This window comes from Trematomus bernacchii, unplaced genomic scaffold, assembly GCF_902827165.1.
Source record: "Trematomus bernacchii unplaced genomic scaffold, fTreBer1.1, whole genome shotgun sequence".
Lineage (NCBI taxonomy): Eukaryota > Metazoa > Chordata > Actinopteri > Perciformes > Nototheniidae > Trematomus > Trematomus bernacchii.
In genome coordinates, this window is record NW_022987519.1 from 307,793 (window position 1) to 326,245 (window position 18,453).

An 18,453-nucleotide genomic window follows, 5' to 3' on the forward strand; every position below is an offset into this window, starting at 1 on the left:
CTCTCTCTGGTTTCAGGTCAGTCTGGTAACCTAGGATCCATTCCCAGTGGCGTTGCTCCTGAAGTGATCTCCGATGGTTATGTATTTTATCCTTTTGGCAACATGGACGGTAAGTTACCCAATTATCCACAGATTAGTTTAGAGGCATGTCTTTATTGCCTGACTCTGTCTGTAGTTGCAGACCGTAACACCGCTGCCTCAGGACGTGTTGATGGACCTGTTCCCTTCGGCGGTGATACTCGTTATGCCAACGCAGCCCCGATAAATGCCGGTAAGCCTTTTAACTTTTAAACTGGTTCAGAATCTTTAAATTGACTATAAAATGCTGGACATTTTGCCTAAAACTGCCTCTGGTTCCAGGTCAAACTGGAAGTAACCCAGCTTCCCTAGGTGGACTCGATGATAGACCTGATCCCAATGGTGGTGCAAAACCTGTGTCAATAAACGGTAAGTCTTCCAACCTATAGAACCATCAAGAAGCTTGAAATTAAGTTTTTGTCCATGGACTCCTTGACCTTTTGGCTAAATCTATCTCTAGTTGCCCCCAGTGGACTTGTTGATGGACCTGTTCCCTTTGGCGGTGATACTCAAGACCCCAACGCAGGCTACCCTGTGACAAATAAAGGTACGTTTTTGACTAGTTTAGAAGCATAACATGACGTTCGTTTCATTTAACTTCTCAACCTTTCGCCTAAATATGTCTCTGGTTCCAGGTCAAACTGGTAGGAGCACAGCTAATGGACCGGTTCCCTATGGAAGTGCTTCTCAATACACAAACGCAGACCCGACAAAAGACAGTAAGTCTTCCAACCTATAGACCGGTTTATAAGCATAACATTTACTTTGTTTTCCATAAACTCAAACCTCTCTCTGGTCTCAGGTCAGTCTGGTAACCCAGGATCTGTTCCCAGTGGCGCTGCTCCTGAAGTGATCTCCTATGGTTATGGCGGTTATCCTTTAGGCAACATGGACGGTAAGTTACCCAATTATCCTTAGATTAGTTTAGAGGCATGTCTTTATTGACTAAAATCTCCTTACTTTTTGCCTGAATCTGTCTCGAGTTGCAGAAAGTAACACCACTGCCTCAGAACGTGTTGATGGACCTGTTTCCTATGGCGGTGCTACTCGTCATACAAATGCTAACCCAGTGAAAAAAGATAGTAAGTCTTCTAACCTATATACTAGTTAAGAAACATAACATAGACTTCTCTGCATCTTGCCTAAATCTCTCTCTGGTTTCAGGTCAGTCTGGTAACCTAGGATCCATTCCCAGTGGCGTTGCTCCTGAAGTGATCTCCGATGGTTATGTATTTTATCCTTTTGGCAACATGGACGGTAAGTTACCCAATTATCCACAGATTAGTTTAGAGGCATGTCTTTATTGCCTGACTCTGTCTCTAGTTGCAGACCGTAACACCCCTGCCTCAGGACGTGTTGATGGACCTGTTCCCTTCGGCGATACTCGTTATGCCAACGCAGCCCCGATAAATGCAGGTAAGTCTTTTAACTTATAAACTGGTTCAGAAGTTTTAAATTGACTATAAAATGCTGGACAGTTTGCCTAAAACTGCCTCTGGTTCCAGGTCAAACTGGAAGTAACCCAGCTGCCCCAGGTGGACTCGATGATAGACCTGATCCCTATGGTGGTGCAACACCTGTGTCAATAAACGGTAAGTCTTCCAAACTATAGAACCATCAAGAAGCTTGAAATTAAGTTTTTGTCCATGGACTCCTTGACCTTTTGGCTAAATCTATCTCTAGTTGCCCCCAGTGGACGTGTTGATGGACCTGTTCCCTTTGATGCTACTCAATACGTTAAAACGGGGTACGCCATTACAAATGAAGGTCAGTCTTCAATATTTTATACTGGTTTAGAAGCATTACATCACATTTATTCTCTAAAAACGTGGACATTTTCCTTAAATATGTCTGTTTCAGGTCAGACTGGTCTCTATGATGGACCTGTTCCCTATGACGGTGCGACTCGTTATGCCAACGCAAAACCTGTGTCAAAAGACAGTAAGTCCTCCAATATATAGACTAGTTAAGAAGCATTACATTAACTTTGTTTTCCATAAACTCAAACCTCTCTCTGGTTTCAGGTCAGTCTGGTAACCCAGGATCTGTTCCCAGTGGCGTTGCTCCTGAAGTGGTCTCTTATGGTTATGGAGGTTATCCTTTTGCCAACATGGACGGTAAGTTACCCAATTATCCTCAGATTTTTTTTTTTGACAAATATTTTTATTGGTATTTCGTTTTTTCAGCATAAGACATTGCACAAGTATATATCCCGCAAAGAAAAATCAAAAACATAATAATACAAGAAAGAAAGGAAAAAAAATAAAGAAATATATACACATATATACGTAAGTGGACATGTGGTAAATATTGTAATTTAAACATTGCAAGTTACAAAGCCGGCAGACAAGTAGCCACATCACATCCAACCATTATAGAGGACATGGTCAATTAGGAGGTACATTTATTTCCAAAAACTCCAAGAATTCCCCCCATATTTGATGGAACGCTTCAGGCTTTCCCTTTATGGCAAATGTCAATTTTTCTAAGGCTAAACAATGAGAGATTTTTTAACCAGTGATTGATCGAGGGGTTTTCTGGGTTTTTCCAAAAGACAGCTATTGTGTGTTTAGCTTGGAGAAGAGAAAAAACTACTAGTCTTTTCTTAGTGATATTAAGTCTGGGAGTTAGAGGGAAAACCCCAAGAATACAGAGTTTTGGGCATTCTGGTAATGTGGCGGAAATTATTTTTGACAATGTGCCCAGAACATCTTTCCAAAATGATTTAATATTTGGGCAGTCCCATAAGCAGTGGAACAATGTTCCCTTATCATTATCACACTTTACACATTGATCTGGAATATTTGCATCAAAATGGTGTAGTAGGGATGGAGTTATATAGGTACGCATAATCCATTTGTACTGTAGGAGTCTAAACCTCGTGTTAATAGTTTGAACCTGGGCTTTGTGGCATATCTGCCCCCATTCCTCAATTGTTACCTCTGCATTCAAATCAGTAGACCAAGCAAGTCTTTTCTTCTCTGAGGACTCTTCTGATTCAGTTTTGCAAAGGTCATAGATCAAAGACACCTGTCCATGACCAGAGGAGTGATGTACTATAATTGTTTCCAGCTTTGACAGAGGTGGACATAATAGTGAGTGATTTTGTGCCTTAGATATATAACTCCTTAGCTGCAGATACTTAAAGAAATGTGTTGAGGGAATATGATGTTTATTTCTTAGCATCTCAAAGGTCATCAGTTTGTTGTCATCATATAGATCACTGATCTTATTGATGCCTCTGTTGGCCCACATTTTAAACCCTGAGTCATATGTTCCTGGTATAAATCTTCTGTTACCCCATACAGGAGTAAAAGAGGATATCTGTGACTTTAAACCTAAGTGGCTTTGTACTTTGAACCAGACATCAACTGTGTTCCTGACAAAAGGGTTTTTTGTATTCTTTTTAAGCTGTTTTGGAGAGTCAGAGAATAAATACAAATTCAGTGGTAGTGGAGTTGTTGTATAACGTTCAATTTCAACCCATGGTATGGGGGTTCCGTCCAAGAACCAACACATTGCTGCTCTTATTTGGGCTGCCCAGTAATACCAGGACAGATTGGGTACCTGGAGTCCTCCTCTCTCATAAGGTAGATATAAAAGGGATAGCCGTAACCTTGGTCTCTGATTGTTCCAGATAACATTTGTAAAGATTTTCTTCATTTTGGGAAAGAATGAGGATGGTGGGTGCAATGGCAGGGATTGAAATAGATACAAAAATGTAGGTAGGACATTCATCTTGATAATATTGATTCGTCCGATTAGGAATAGAGGGAGTGATGTCCACCTGTTAATAGAATCTGTCACAGAAGCTATTATGGGGTCATAGTTTGTTGGAACAAGGTCTTCTATTTCAGGTGTAATCTGTATTCCTAAATATTTAAAGCCTTCCAGGGAATTTTGGAAATCTGTTTGAAGAGGTGGATTAAGTCTTTCAGATTCTTTAAGTAGAAGAATGTTAGATTTCGAACTATTCACCTTATACCCTGAGAACGTACCAAAATCCTTTATCAGTTTATTGAGCGCTGGCAATGACACTGATACATTTTTTATAAATAAAACAATATCATCAGCGTAAAGGGCCAGGCGATTTTCAATGCCCCCAACTGTTATTCCTGTGATATGAGAATGAGTTCTAACCGCGATAGCCAGGGGCTCAATTGCCAGTACAAATAGTAATGGAGATAGAGGGCACCCCTGACGTTTCCTGAATTATCCTCAGATTAGTTTAGAGGCATGTCTCTATGCCTGAATCTGTCTCGTTGCAGAAAGTAACACCGCTCCCTCAGGAAGTGTTGATGGACCTGTTCCTCATGGCGCTGCTACTCGCTATGCCAACGCAAAACCTGTGTCAATAGACTGTAGGTCTTCTAATAAAACCATTTAGAAAATTAAGATTTTTGTTTGTTTTTCATGGACTCCTTGACCTTTTGGCTAAATCTCTCTAGTTGTGCCCCGTGGACGTGTTGATGGACTTTTTCCCTTTGGCGGTAATACTCGTTATGCCAACGCAGCTCCGATAAATGGCGGTAAGTCTTTAACCTTTTTAGACTGGTTCAGAAGCTTTAAATGAACTATAAACTGCTGGACATGTTGCCTAAAACTGCCTCTGGTTCCAGGTCAAACTAGAAGTAACCGAGGTGGACTCTATGATGGAACTGTTCCCTTGGGCGGTGCGCCTCATTACTCCAACGTAGGCTACCCTGTTACAAATAAGGGTACGTTTTTGACTGGTTTGGAAGCATGACGTTTGTTTCGTTTAACTTCTTGACATTTCACCTAAATATGTCTGATTTCAGATCAAACCAGTATTAACACAGCTGATGGACCTGTTAGCTACGAACCGACGGATCCTGTGGTATTTCCCTGGGCAAAAACCTCGTTCATGAAACCGAACAACTGGAGGCCACCTTTCTGGGGTTTCGCCCAATGGGAACCAATCACGGAGACCCCGGCGAGCGATAAGTCGCCTCCGCTGTCTTCGTCCTACATAGTCCAGTCCAGAAACAGCTACCAGCGGGAAAAGGAAGTCCTCTCTCACTCCAGTTTCTCCCCAGAGTCAGAGGTCTTCGAAGCACCGAGGAGAAGGAAGACACCGGGGAGTCTTTCCATCGCAGGGACCAATGTCTTCTGAGGTACAACGCAAACAGTTCTTTAGCTGCACATGCATGGGTGTGTTTAACGCTCGGGACATGAACTCACCAACAAATGAAAAATAGTTTGCTCCAAGAAATGTTAACTTTCAGACTATCACCTGAACTTTTTAAAGAACATCCATCTGGTCTTCTGAGGTACAACGCAAACAAGTTCTTTAGCTGTACATAAGATAAGAAGTACTTTTTGATCCCAATTTGGGAAATGTTTGCGTTGCATCAGAATCAGGTTTATTACCAGGCAGGTTGACCCGTACGAGGAATTTGACTTGATGTTGTGGTGTATACATAAAAGTAAAACCAGAATTAAAAACACAGAACTAGAAAAATATTTACAAATATAGCAGTATTTACATAGACATTAATTGTGCCAGGAATGGATGCTTTGGTGTCTTTAACTAGTTCCTCCTTTTGTAATGCTATTTGAGATGTTTACATTTTGGATTGTTTTCTAGTCTTTGAATTCCTCTAATGTACAATGCCTAGTCTTTTTATGCTGCTGAAATGCAAAGATTTCCCAAATTGGGATCAATAAAGTCCTTATCTTAACGCTGGGGACATGAACCCAGCATAACATGTGAAAGATAGCTTGCACTGAGAAATGTTTACTTTAGTTACACAATAAAGCTAAATAAATATAGAATAAATGCCTCACTACGTGTTAGTATCATCAACGTAATGCAATCATCCAAAATCAAATGGAGGAATCCCATTGGACCAGGGAGATGATGCCTTCAGGGACCAACACAGATAACACTTTATTGATTCATGACTAAACTTTGACTCTCTCTTGCAGGCGAACTCTGACTGTTTCCTGGAAAAGTATCAATAAAAACACTTCTGATCATAATGAGGTTTTCCTTTCTTTGAGAGTCTGAGATTGTTCCCTTTAACTCCACATCCCACGGACTGAAAAACGGTACAACTGTGACGTTAATGTAATTTGTCCTCCTCTGCAAGTTCTACAGTGTGACCAAAGACTGGAAACTGATATTATATGAGAGCGTCTCGCAGCTCTTGTCTTTAGATTGTGCTCTCTGTCCTCACACACTGATTACTGAGTGGACATCTGTCCTCTGAAGAGCCTCTTCTGAGCAGAAATGACACACACACACACAGTCTGCGTGTCACAGGAAACATGAAGTTATAACACAATGTGCATCATGCAGGAAGCAATATTTAAATTAATGTCCTTTTCATTTTGGTTTCTGTTGATTCTCCAGTTTTCCTGGGTCTTCACAATAAAAGCCTTTCAGGTAAAGGAAAGGTTATAATCCAGTGCTGGCTCAATACAAGCAATGCTTTTCTTATTTGTATAGAAACGTCCTGAATGTACCAAGCTGCAGGTTCTGAAGATGCCAACACACATATTGAGTAATGTCTGGAAAACACATATAAAATTACCAACAATCACTTAAAATGTCCCCAAAGGAGTCTGAAAAATATGGGAAATATTTCAAGAAAATATCCTTACAATATCTGAAAAATGCCAAAAGATTTCATGACAATATAAAATGTCTGCACTTGATTCAAAAATGTCCCCAGACAGACATGAGTAATGTATTCTCAAGTGAGTGCGTGTCTCTGTATCTTCAAAAGTGTGTCCTCATTCTGCTGATGAGCCTCTCCACTTTTGATGATCTTGTGTCTTTAGGTGACACACACACTCTTGTATTGTATTGTATTTACAGTTCTGCTGCCCTCTAGTGGCTTAAACCTTAGTCTTCTTTGGAGACAGTATCCTATGTTTGTCTTTTATTACTAGCAGTCTGGTCTAACTCATTCTGTACACTGTATGTGTATTCAAGAGATACTATCTATTTTATACATTTCTGTTTATTTTTGATTTATCGCTCCTGTGCAATGCCTTGTAAACAAAACCATTTCCTGATTTAGAATCAATAAATATAATCTATTCGTATTTTTACTTTAACATGTTATCCTTATCTGATACAATACATTAAAGGTGGGGTAGGTAAGTTTGAGAAACCGGCTCGAGATACACTTGTTATATTCCATGGAATGCTCTTAACATCCCGATAGCAATGAATATCTGAAGTGCTTTGACAAAAAATCCATAAAAAAATGTCATCTGTGGAAGCCGTAGTACTGTAAAAAGCACGACCAATCATCTGAGCCGGCCCGGCTAAAATAACTGGATGGCCTACCTGCCTGTCAGCCTTCCATCTGTGCACAAACTTATCTCGTGCCCTCATTGGTCATGTGCGCGTTCGTGTGTGTTGGAGGAGCGGCTATATATATATATATATATATATATATATATATATATATATATATATATATATATATATGCAGATTTTCTCCGGTTGTGTATTTTCAAATTCTAGTGATCTCGAGCCGGGTTGCAGTCGAATAGTCCATTTAGCTTAGGAACCTTCCTAACGGAGTGAAATGACCCGGAAGTCCCTCAGTGGCAGCCATGATAAGTGCCGTTCAAATTCTCTAAATGAAAGGAAAGGAGGTTTCAAACTTCCTTTATAACCTCCTTTAGCTTAGGAACCACTGGACCTCCCTAACCTAAAGGAGAGGAGAAAATGCTGCCCCACAATGCCTTGCGGCCGCGGCATTTGCCGTCACACAACAGTCGGCCGTTCACGGAAACAACCGATTATGAACGAGAAATTATATCATGAAAGTTACGGTGCATTTTAAAACGTATGTGGTAAGTTGCCAAAGTGCTTTGTTTTGAACGTTCATCAGTATTATAATCAAAAAGAGAAATATGAACGTTAGTTTTTACTGAAATGATCAAATAAAGTCAACATTTCACAGTCTTTACTGAGCTGTGTGGGGTTTGTTCAACTTTTAAAAGATGTTTGAATGGTGATATACACAGTGATAGATGTTAAGGACTAACGTTTATAATAAATACATTTGTATTGATTTTAAGATCTTTTCATACAATCATACGTATTGGGATCATTTGTATTAATGTGGACCGGAGGGAGAGGGTGACGAGCATAAGTTTCACTTTCCTTTTCTATTTCAATTCCAACTTTGGTCATGAAGAATATGTTTCTCTGTTGTCCCCGTTCATAAAGCATAAAACAACAGCATCAAAGCACGGTGTAGAGTCTCTAGATGAGTTTACAGTAGTCCCTCGTTCTTATTAAACATCCATGTTGTAGTCCGCTGTATAGAAAACTGTAGTTTCCATAGTTTACCCACAGCAGCAGGAGCACATTTATGACCTCCGCTGGCGCATCATAAACACGTCAGATAGTGACAGTGCAGTCGGGTGCTCTAATGGCGCATTTCCATTGCAGCGCGTAGCTCGCTTTAAGCGTGCCGTGTCGTGCCGTCCCCTTTTTTGGTTGTGCTTCCACTAGGCCTCGTTCCGGCGCGGCACGGCGCGGGGCCACTTTTTCCCCTCTTTTCTGGCCCTAGAAAATTGTGGTTCTATCGGGGCCAACAAGCAGGGCTGAGTCGGGCTGAGTATGCTAAACTAGAGAGAGGAGCGCTGGCAAGAGGGCTAGAACTACAACAAGATGGACATATTTGACCGTGATTTAATTGTAATACACGTTTCAAAATGATGCCGAAGTAACAACATACTGATACCGGTTAGTAAAAACCATGAATTAATGCTTTGTCAAGTCGGCAGACAGACGGCAGGCGAAAAACCTTTTAAAATTCGTGTTTTTCTAGATGGAGATTGGCTAAGCTAACGCAGTATATGCCCCGACCGTCCACACTCACAACAACGGCCTATACAGACATAAATAAAGCAGCGACTGTATTCACCATGACACAGGCAGTCTGTGGTGTGTACTTGTTTAACTTTTGTCGAGTTTCTGAACATATATAAGGAGCTGTGAGCTCTGAGTGCTCACAGCTAACGGCTGTGTTGTGTTTCTGGATTTCTCATTGAAGATGACGTCACGGCTCCGCCTACACTGCGTTACTATAGTAACTACCCCAGTTCCTAAACTGTAATGGAAGCGCAGCATGAAGTGAGTCGGCCCTGTTAAGGCCCAACGCGGCCAAGCCGTACCGAGCCGTACCGAGTGTGGCCGAGGCCGACCGTGTAGTGGAAATGCGCCATTAGTACAGTAGTCTCTTCTCCTAAGTCCTTTTGAATTCTCCTATCCACTATCCCTTAACCCTGTGACGTTTCACTCAGAGGTCAAGGAATAGACGATAAGGTTAGAACTTAGGAGCTGATTTTTTGACTATTCGACCGCAACCCCGGTTTCTCAAACTTACCTACCCTACCTTTAATAAAGTCAACCATGTTAGACAGAATTCCTGTGCAGGTGTAGTTTCTGATCTGTCCACACGATGGCGCTCAGTTTCCATCATCAGGATAAAACGGCAGAATTTGCTTTAAATACAAATGTCTGTAATAATTGCACAGAAACATCCTGCTATTAATCTGTGTTTCACCTCTGTAATGTTTTATTTTTCTGGTAGCCTTTTTAGTTGTCACACATTTGCAAAATATGTCAAAAATACCCTAAAACCTTCGAAAAATGTGCAAAGAGATTCAGAAAAATGAAAACAAAAAAGCAGAAAATATCTGAAAAACATTTCACACAAATGTCCAACACACACAACACTTTTCAAATTAATATCTTCCAAGTAGCTTTAGCTGTAAATTTAGATATATCTCAGTGTTTCCCCTAGGATGGAGTGATATTGACATAGGTAATATACGTCAAAATGGCTTCAAATGTATTCAGTATTGTATGAACCTGTTTGAATTGTGGGGTAGACGTCACATCTTCTAGGGGGGTCCGGGGGTATGCCCCCCCGGGAAAATTTCTTTGAACATTTTAAAGTAAAATGCTTCAATCTGGTGCACTTTGAGCACACAATTACTAGAGACCTGGGGCCTCATTTATAAAGGGATATACGCTAAAAAATGGCGTACGCCAGTTTCTACGCAATGTTTGCGATTTATAAAATACTAACTTGACTGGAAAATGTGCGGTCCTCCACGCAAACTCTAACCCATGCGTACGCACTAAGCACAACAACGGGAGAGACGAGAAACTGCGACACCGTTGGCAGAAGGAAGAATGGAGAGAAATATGTGGAAATAATACCATAAATAAAATGTTACCTCTCATTTATCAAATATGAAGAATTCATTTTCAAACATTGATTAAAGCCAATCTCAAAATGATTAAACAAACGCCTGTTTGAGACTCCTCAGTGCACACAAAAACATAACTTGGAGAAATAAATAAATACGGATATGTTATTTAAAACCACCTCGAATATGTTGTGTTAATGTTATGAAATGTTTTCTCATAAATGATGCGGTAAGCAGGAGGACAGAATTACGTCTAAACTGACGCCGTTTTGCATTTCTATAGGTTGTAGATACGAGCATGGTTTTATATACTATCACGTTTAATCGTGTTTTATGCCGTTTGCCAATACTTGATAAGTCGCTCGTAAAACACAGGAGGTATGGAAACTAAGAACACCAGATGTGGTAAATTGTACAGCTAATATAACACAATCCATTAGTTGTATTTCCTTTAACTGGTGGATTATGGATATATAGTTGCTGATCGACAGCTGGAACACAAACCACCAAATACAACAAAATAATTCAGATCCAGTCGTCATGACTCCACTCCGGAGGGATTCCCCGATCATTTCTTACAGTTTCTCATCAAGGGGTGTCTCCTGTCCCCGGGACAAACACACTGCCTGAGGAAGGTTATGTGTATTTTTTTGTCATTACCTTTTTTCGGACCACTTATTTATTTATTTTGGTGACGATCCGACCTCCATGCTGCTACTCTGGTTCAAACTGCATCCACCAAACAATATGATTTATCTCCACCTCCCCAAAATAACCAAAATCTGACACGGTGTGAGATGTCTTTTTTAGCTGTTCTATCGTCATTTCCTGCGATCTTCTTCATGCAGTCAGTCAGAATGATCTAGGGGGTACAACTCTAAACACCCATCTGAAAAAGATCGGTTTACATTTTAATAATCAAATAAGTATATGAACATAACCAACAACCTACCATAGCCGATAACAAATAAATGTAACTTATTTTATTTTTGTTCATTCATATCTTATTTTACCTTAACATTTATTTATTTATGCATATTTTTGTATCTCTCCAACTTTAAACGATATGTTTGGTTTACTGTCCTATAGTATACACTGGAATTATTTCAAACCTGTTTTTATTTATCCTAATAATTATAAAGGAGTGCCTTGGAAATATGTGTTTACATAAAAATATGTTAAAAGATTTAGAAAAATGAAAAAAAACGGAAAAATGTCTGAGAAATATGTAAAACATTTGACACAAATCTCCTAAACACACACACACACACACACACACACACACACACACACACACACACACACACACACACACACACACACACACACACACACACACACACACACACACACACACACACATGGCAGAAAACACATGATAATGTACATATACTGTGCACATAAATGATGTATTATCATCACTTTTATTTTCATTCATGACTTTGTAAATCTCAAGTTTGAACATGTCGGAAAGAAGTCTGGTTTATTCCACCGATGTATGCATGTACTTCGTTTTATTATAAGTTCAATGAAACAGTTATTTATGAAAAGCGTGCATCAGGCTGCAGTGGGTTAGTTCCTCCACAAGAGGGCGGCCTCAGCTCTCTCTCATTTTCTACAGACTCTGGTTTTGGGTTCATATCATCTTCTCAAACACAACTAAACTGCACATCTTTACTTTCAATCATTTACATCCATTTGGGAACCATATCACTTCCACAAGACCTTTACATCATGCATTAATAAACAGTAGTGAAGTATACTGTAGTGTATAGATGGATAGGCAGTTGGATAGATAGAGAGATAGATAGATAGATAGATAGATAGATAGATAGATAGATAGGTGTGTGTGTGTGTGTGTGTGTGTGTGTGTGTGTGTGTGTGTGTGTGTGTGTGGTGTGTGTGTGTGTGTGTGTGTGTGTGTGTGTGTGTGTGTGTGTGTGTGTGTGTGTGTGTGTGTGTGTGTGTGTGTAAGCTGCAGCTGCTTCTATAACATCTCTCTGTGTGCGGTTCTGAGTTGATCCTCCTCTCACCAACATGTGAAGCTGTTGTATGAAACATAATGAAGTCTTTAAGAGGTGTTGTGACAAGAAGAAGAGATTGTTTTTACAACCCACTGATAGGGGATTTACTATTTTATAAGCAATGCACGTTCTGGATGAGGTTTCCTTATAGAGCGGTAGAGTAATGAGTCCTGCAAACCCGGAAATGAGTCAGCATTTTACCATCTTTACACCCTAATTACCCTAAAAAATAATGTCCATGGTTAATACAAGCTGAAGAAAATGATGACATTTTGCTCCACGACATTAAATATGTCAGTAAATACCCCACTGGGGAATGAACAAGTGTCTAAATGGGACGACTAAACGTCATCACGCCCAACATTAGCTGCCTTTAGCTTAGCGGTGGTGACGTGAAGTCTTGAATGCATTGTTTGTTTATAGCCTAATGTTAGCTTTTAAACCTGGAGATTGCACCCCTTATGAAACAAAAATATATTATAATATATTGGTAAATATAATACAATATACTGGATCATACATTTCCATATATGGGAAAGTAGTCCTTATATTTTTAAATATATTGCAATATATGCATGGACCATGTATGGCTATATATTGATATATATAAAAAAAATATATTGCAATGAAAACAAAAACTGCACTATACATTTATATGTAATAGTTTTATTGAAACACTCATTTATCTTTCATGAGTTACACAAGTTTACATAAAATTGAACAGATATTCCTAAACAATTATCTCACTTCGTTTTGTATAGTTACCCACTTTATATATGAACATATGTTTGATGGTAGCCTATATATTAAAAAAGTACAAATTGTCCATTGAATGATGGAAAATAATATACAGTTTATAAATATATATAGACACAATTCAATTTCAATTTCAATCTTTATTTCGAACAGATTAAAAAATAACAAATAAAAAATAACAAATGTGAAAAAACAGAATACCGTATTGTTAAAATACAGTATTTATCCACATTCACGATAATATTTATATATTCAACAAAAAAAAGTCTTCATATTAATAATAATAATAATAATTTTTTCAAAAATCATATGTGTCCGAAAGGGAGTAGGAGGAAGCCAATGCTTATTAATTCCCACCCCTTACTTGATCAATGATTGTCCTTTAAGTCATTGTGCAAGTTATTCCTACTTACATTTACATTTATACATACATATACAATAATTTCTCATCTTCAATCACCTCTCTTCAGTCTCATAGTTTTCCAAAAAAGTGTTTCTGTACATCCTTTTAAACTGAATTATGCTTGTGCTTTGATTTATCTCCTGCTCCAAACCATTCCATAAAATCACCCCACAGATTGTTATACTCATACTTCTCAGAGTTGTTCTGACCTTGAGTTGTTTCAAATGTAGATTTCCTCTCAAATGATACCCACCCTCTCGGTCTATGAACAATGTTTTTAATTTCCTAGGAAGTAGATTATGTCTTGCTCTGTACATGATTTGTGCCGTTTTAAATTTAACCAGATCAGTGAACTTCAATATGTGTGACTTCAAAAATAATACATTAGTGTGTTCAAGATATCCAACATTATTGATAACTCTTATAGCCCTTTTTTGCACGCATATATATATGCATATATGCACGCATATATATATATGCATATATATATAAATATGCATATATATATATACACATATATATAAATATGCATATATATACACATATATATATATGCATATATGCACGCATATATATATGCATATATGCACGCATATACATATATGCATATATTACGGCCGACCGGCTATTTGGAGTGGAATGCAGCCCATCCACGGCAGACAGCCCAAACAGTATTCGAATGCGCCACTTCCGGCTGACAGTGGCTGACCTCCGTCTTCGCTAAACATAACTCTCTAAAACGTGTTAACGTTCTCATTGGACACATTACGTGCCAGTGATCATCACCAATCAATCTCACAGATTTCGGGGAGGCCCCCCCCCCTCTCCAGCAATAGATTGATCTGATTGGCAGATTCAAATCTGCGTTGCTGCCTCTGTCTGTTGATTCTGTCGCTGAGTGTCAAAGAGAAAGCATTCATCAGGTGCTTCGAAACGGAAAATTAAAAAGAAACGAGAGGAAAATACAGCACGAGAGTCAGGTATGTGTGTGAGCATTTAAAACTATTTTAAATTGAAATAATTCTGCATGTACACTACAAGTAGTCTAGTTGCTTAATCCGTATGTCCCGTCTCTCGGCACTACAACAGCTACATTAGCTAACGTTAGTTAAATTAGCTATGTTAGTTCCCTCGTGTATGAGTGTATAACCGGTCCGCAGCTTTGTGAACATTCAATTTCGAAGATTTTCGATGTTACAGTTAACTGAAGTCGACCCAAAACAGCCAAAAATAGCGGACCTTTAGATCGCTAACATTTTAGCATAAGTCAATGGAGTTTAACATAGCGAAAACTAGCCCCGCGGCTAACGGACATTTTCTGACTGGTGAAGGTGATGAGCTAGTTAAGTAATGTAACCACAGTTAGTCTATGTGTTCTGATGTTAGTAACTATGTAGGCTAACATTAGTTAGGCTATGTGTTGTGGACTAATGCATTCAAGTTAGTTCACATTTTAGTTGTTATTGCCCCTGCTAACAATTGTGTGGATAATATGTAGCCTACAGTCAATGGCATTTCACATTTTGCTCTCCAGTGTATGTTATTTTAATGTTGACCCATAATACTATATATCTATATATTTTACAGGAGCATTGTTGAAATTCATAGGTCGAACTAAGCCTGCAGAACCACAAGTCAAGAGGACAGAGGAGCCAGATAGCAGTGGTGACTGAGGCAGAATAAATAAGGAGAGAGGGCCCATGCAGAGAGGCAGACATCAGTAGTGAGGAATCAGACCCAAAATGCACGAGGACAGAGGAGCCAGATCGCAGTGGTGAGGAACGCACTGTCATTTAATTTCACTGTAATTTTACTTTTCACATATCACTTTATTCACTATTCAGCTTAGTTATCCTTGCCATGAAGGAATGAATGAATGATTGAATGGATGAATGTTCTATATTATTTTAATGACAGATTGAACCACAGCAATATTGTTTTAGAGATTTTATATGTTTAACTGCTATGCCTGTCATCTCTGCTCTGTGTCATTGTGTTGTCTCCTGGGTTCTGTAGTGCCCGGAGTCTGTCTTTTTATTTTTTTCCTCCCAAACCCCATCCCCTCAGGACGCCTTTTGCCTCCTGTCAGGTCATCATTGTAATAAGAATTTGTTCTTAATTGATTTTCCTGGCTAAATAAAGGTTCTACTACTATTTATTTAGTTATTTTATTACTGGTACTGCTAATTGCACTATGCGTATTGTTGTATATTGTATATACGTATGTATTTACTACTACTACTTACAAAATCGAGGGTTGTAGCTTTGTGTCAGTACATATTTCAGGGTTTTTCTATGCCTTTGTTAATCTAAATTCTAATACTCATAGGCGACTACAACTCCTGCCGATGCCGAGGCCCAGTTCTCCCTTCCCACCACCCCAGGCTCATTGTGCTAGGTAAAACTGTCATTCAATAAAAGTAGTCTTTTAAAGGTGGGGTAGGTAATTTTGGAGAAACCAGCTTGGGTGCGCTAGAATTTGAAAATACACAGCCGGAAAAAATCTGCCACTTCCTTACAGAGCCCCTCCTCCAACACACACGAACGCGCACATGACCAATGAGGGCACGAGATAAGTTTGTGCACAGATGGAAGGCTGACAGGCAGGTAGGCCATCCAGTCATTTCAGCCGGGCCGGCTAAAATGATTGGTCGTGCTTTTTACAGTACCACGGCTTCCACAGATGATATTTTTTTATGGATTTTTTGTCAAAGCACTTAAGATATTCATTGCTATCGGGATGTTAAGAGCATTCCATGGAATATAACAAAAAGTGTATCTCAAGCCGGTTTCTCAAACTTACCTACCCCACCTTTAAAGATGAATGCAATTACATTTAAAAAAGTTTTAAACAGAACTGTTACAGATGCAGATGCTTGGTCCAAATTCCATAAAATATACCAACCAGTAGCGCCACACTCAGACGAAAATGTACAAAGCCTATTCTTCCACTATTTGTATTCCCACATTATTCACCAAGCCAGCCCATGCTTTAATATAGATATTATGGATATTGTTATAATTCCTGCTGTCTTTTGTGAACTTCTAATTATTTGTAATTGTTCTGTTCCACAGATGCTGTAGTAAACCACCATCCAGGGACCAAGACATCAGATATAAGAACATCCATTAACACAATAATTTGTGAGTTAAGGCACGAAAAAAAACAAGATTGACGATCAAATAGGGTACAAGACTGTTTTTTTGGCCCTGTTCCGGACCTTGTTTTAATGAGTGATCAGCTCATGTTTAAAGTTGTCACCAGGTGAAACAAAAAACAAGATTGTTAAATAGGATAACAGACTGCTCTTTTTGGCCCTGTATGAAATAACAATGCATCATTTATTAACTATACCTATACAAAATGTAATACATTTTCCCTTCATTATGTAATAACACCTCCTTTTGTAATAATTTGCCCATTATGTAGTAAACAAGTTCAATGCAAATATGTAATACATGTCGCCACATTTTGAAATATATTATTACATATTGCTGTGGTTATTACAAAATGAGTTGCAAACAATAACATTACAACTGTTTATTTATTTATTCAACCATGAATCATCCTTACTCATAATTTAAAAATATTTCACTAGAATATCTTTCATTGGCCAAAACTAGATCAAGTGTTACCATATTCATTAGCCAACATGTATATCAACATCAATTTTGGGATATATTTACAGTTTGGTTATGGTTACATAATGAATATTACAGTTTTTTAAAAGGGCAACTCACGCATTTTGTAATAACCATTGCAAAATGTAATAATTTATTACAAAATGCAGGGAAATGTATTTTATATTGCGTTCAGGCTGTTACAGAATGCAGCAGATTATTACAAAATGTGGGTTTTATTACATAATTACATGAAAATGTTCTTGAGTCATTACATAATGTGTTGTTTATAGGCCTTTTCTTTTATTCTTTCCTTGTCCTTCTTTTAATGAGTATTTTGATAACTGTTACACATTGATAGAAAAAAACAAATTAAGCTTCTCATTATTCAGACTCAGCTCTCAGCGCTTAAGCTTCTTTTAAATGTTGATAAAACCAAGGTAATGCTCTTTTCAAAAGCTAAAAAGACACCAGAGCCTGTTTTAGATATTGTAATTACGCAAGGAATAAAACTTGAAGTGGTTGCCTGTTACAAATACCTTGGTATCTGGCTTGATGATTGTCTCACTTTTAAACTTCATGTCAATAACCTGCTTAAAAAACTGAGGGTTAGGCTAGGTTTCTTTTCCAGGAACAAGTCCTGTTTCTCACTTGAGGCCAGGAAAAGGCTAGTCACTGTGACCTTTTTACCTGTACTGGACTATGGTGATCTGATCTATATGAATGCACCTGCCAATTGCCTGGTCAAGTTAGATGTCGCCTATCACAGTGCACTGAGATTTGTGACAAACTGTAAAGTATTAACCCATCACTGTACCTTGTATGCAAGGGCAGGTTTGCCTTCACTAACTGTACGGAGGCTCAGTCACTGGTACATTTTTATATACAAAGCCATGTTGGGGAAACTTCCTTCCTACATCTGCTCCCTGATCTCACGGCGAATTGTAAGTGGCTACTGCCTGAGATCGAATGCTGTGATTTTATTAAATGTGCCAACTGCTAGGACTGTCTTAGGGAAGATAGCTTTTAGATGCGCAGCTCCGCTAACTTGGAACAGTCTGAGCAATTTGGTTCCACTAAATGTTTTTAAAGCAAGGATAGATGCTATCCAATCGGAAACTGTTGGAACCTGTAAATGTTACTAGCTATGTAAACTGTAGTCACTGTAAATATGCTGTATGATGTCCTTTTTTGTTTTTCTGTTATGTTTATATGTATTCATGTGGAACCTACTTGCAGCAGGTCACCCTTGAAAAAGAGATCAATGATCTCAATGGGATTCACCTGCATAAATAAAGGTTTGAAATGAAATGAAAGATTTTTTTTATCAGAACATGCATTTCTCCTCATTGTGAACAT

The 18,453-nt window shown here is 38.6% G+C and overlaps 1 protein-coding gene across 4 annotated transcripts in view; it reads left to right on the forward strand.

The window, feature by feature from the left end:
- Positions 1 to 18,453, forward strand: part of LOC117472123 (collagen alpha-2(I) chain-like) — a 37,805-nt gene that overhangs the window by 5,307 nt on the left and 14,045 nt on the right. For 3 of the 4 annotated variants that reach the window (XM_034117255.1, XM_034117269.1, XM_034117276.1), the window contains exons 13-20: positions 17 to 109; positions 176 to 271; positions 361 to 447; positions 539 to 625; positions 714 to 797; positions 881 to 973; positions 1,068 to 1,160; positions 1,243 to 1,335. In XM_034117255.1, the coding sequence (XP_033973146.1) occupies positions 17 to 109; positions 176 to 271; positions 361 to 447; positions 539 to 625; positions 714 to 797; positions 881 to 973; positions 1,068 to 1,160; positions 1,243 to 1,335 (726 nt within the window). The remainder of the gene's footprint in view (positions 1 to 16; positions 110 to 175; positions 272 to 360; positions 448 to 538; positions 626 to 713; positions 798 to 880; positions 974 to 1,067; positions 1,161 to 1,242; positions 1,336 to 18,453) is intronic. The other variant, XM_034117262.1, reaches the window with a different exon arrangement.